This window comes from Geotrypetes seraphini, chromosome 5 (genome assembly GCF_902459505.1).
Source record: "Geotrypetes seraphini chromosome 5, aGeoSer1.1, whole genome shotgun sequence".
NCBI classification, from domain to species: domain Eukaryota; kingdom Metazoa; phylum Chordata; class Amphibia; order Gymnophiona; family Dermophiidae; genus Geotrypetes; species Geotrypetes seraphini.
This window is the reverse complement of record NC_047088.1, coordinates 65400855-65403305: the sequence shown is the minus strand read 5'-3', so window position 1 is coordinate 65403305 and position 2451 is coordinate 65400855. Positions and strand designations below refer to the sequence as shown.

General features: G+C 50.8%; 1 protein-coding gene across 1 annotated transcript; it reads left to right on the top strand.

Annotated features, from left to right (window-relative positions):
• The first annotated feature begins 242 nt into the window (after positions 1-242).
• Positions 243-2137, top strand: LOC117360304. Its single transcript, XM_033943999.1, has 2 exons — positions 243-322; positions 471-2137. Exon 2 carries the CDS (start codon positions 479-481, stop codon positions 2135-2137), a length of 1659 nt encoding a protein of 552 aa, XP_033799890.1. The 5' UTR covers positions 243-322; positions 471-478.
• Positions 2138-2451: the final 314 nt, after the last annotated feature.

The following is a 2451-nucleotide window of genomic DNA, read 5'->3' as shown; positions in this document are numbered from 1 at the left end:
TGGTGACATAACGTGGTATCATTCATGGGATGTAATATACATTGCCACATGGGAGACTGATAAAAAAAAAAAAAAAATTTTGGGACAGAATTAAAGTTTTGTTTTTTTGAAGAGCCAAAGTTTGTTGGAGGAGACTTCATCCGTTGGAGTGGACCGGGACCGGGACTGCAGTGGAGGAAGGAAAGCAGCTGTGGGAGTGTGACCAGACCTGTGAAGTCGTGGGAAAGTGACTGAGGAACCAGACCGGAGTGAGCCCAGCAGTATTCCTGGAAGCAAAGTCAAGATATACAAACCCAAAGGCTGAGACTCATCAGTCTGTCGGGTAAGAGTACCCTGGGGACGGCTGATAGAGGATTTGGGTTTGGTATAAGGCTTTGGGATAGCTGTGGTTGGGTAGCTTGCGGGAGTGGGCCAGAAAAAAAAATAAAAAAGGCCGCACTTGGGTTTCCTTTCTCTTGTTTTTCTTTCAGGCTTCAGGATGGATGTACAGCAGCTGTTTACTCTTCTGGCCTCTGAAAGGCAGAAGCAGACAGAGGACCTTAAGGCGGTGCTACAAAGCAACCAGGACCTTTGGCGTGCCAGTCAGGCAGAAACTGGACGCAGGCATGCGGAATTGGTACAAGCAATGGGGGACCAGACGCGGACACTAGCCCAGCTATTCCAGGGGACTGGTGGGACCGGCACTGGGTCAACATCACCCATGGGAGCTCTGGTAGGACCATCTTTGATCAGTAATATGCAGGTGTGTAAGATGGGTCCCAATGATGCTCCAGATGACTTTCTTGTTGCTTTTGAGAGAATGGCGGTGGCAGCCGGTTGGCCAGAGCAACAGTGGGCGACGAGACTGATCCCGTGCCTCGCAGGAACAGCGCTCACGGCGTATCAGACTCTCAGTCCTGAGCTTGCCAACAACTATAGGGCCATAAAAAACCACATTCTCGACTACCTAGGCTTCACTAGAGAGCATTATAGGCAAGAGTTTAGGGGTGCCCACATGGGGGACAAAGAAAGACCTAAAGCACTCTTGCATCGGCTCAGGAAGTTGGCCGAAAGATGGCTACAACCCTGTCTTGGGGATGCCCAGGCTTTGCTCGCTGAGATTTTACATGAGCAGTTTTTGGAGGCCGTGCCCAAAAATCTAAAGTCCTGGATCCAAAGACAGGGTAGTCGCTCATTAGCCCAGGTAATAGACCTGGCTGAAGCCTATTTAGACTCCCAGACCACTACTCTACCTGTAGGAGACAGACAGGGGAATGGGTGGCACAATAGGGGCCAAGCGACTCCGGCAAGATCCCATAGTGGACACCAGGAAAGAGTTCCTCAAAGGGGGAGGAAGGTTCCGGACCCCATGGGAGGCTGTAAAAAAACCATGATCAGCCCCATAGGGGGGAAATCCGGCCCTCAGCAAAGCAGGGGAGAAAGGCAGGTGAACCTATTAGGAGACCAGTTTCCCTTGAACCATACCCATGAGGGATATCGGGTTACAGTACAGGTTGAGGGACAACCGGTAGTGGCCTTTCTGGATAGTGGAGCTTCCCAATCGATGATAAAGACTCAAGTTTGGGACACTATCCAGATAGGGAAAGAGGGGGTGAGTTTGGAAGGACCTAAGGTCTCTATACGGTGTATCCATGGAGATATCCATGAATATGAAACTCACTGGACCCGGGTTCAGTTTGGAGCCCGGGAGGACTCTCTTCTAGTAGCGGTGGTCCCAGGAGCCCCTTATGACATGATCCTGGGACGTGATTGGGAAGGCTGGTCAGGCGTTTGGAACACGGAGCAAGTGCTAGTTAATACGCGGGCCCAATGTCAGAAGGAGGGCACTCCAGAAGAGGACTTGGGTCAGACTTTTCCTTTCCTGGGGGAGATCTTCCAGGAAGGCACCTCCCGGGGGCCACGGCCATCTAAGGCACAATTGAAGCGGCAAAAGTGGCAAAGAAGACAGGCCCTCGCTCACACTGCTCACCAGAGGGAGGTTCCCTCTATACCCGATAGGGTGATACAAACTTTTACTACCTTTCAGGCCGAGCAGAAAGCATTACGCGACGGTAGAACTGGAGTGCCTAGCTGCCAAATGGGCCATGCAGAGTTTAGAACACTATTTGGATGGACAGGAGTTCACATTAGTGATTGATCACGCAGCATTAAATTGGCTTAACTTGAGAAATAATAATGCCAGGCTCACTAGGTGGTATCTAGCTCTGCAAACCTTTCGGTATAAGACCATACATAGACCAGGGCGATTACATAACAATGCTGACGCTCTATCTCGGATTGGGGAGAAAGATACACCTAAGCATAGGCCCACCCCTAGCAGCCATTTAAGTGGGGGGGTATGTGATATGCAAGGTATGCCTGCTAGGGCTGTGCATAGTAGAAATCCCACTGTTAGAGCAGATATCCCTGTGCCTACTATTACTCCTGTGTCCAGCAGAGGGAGTGCAGGTG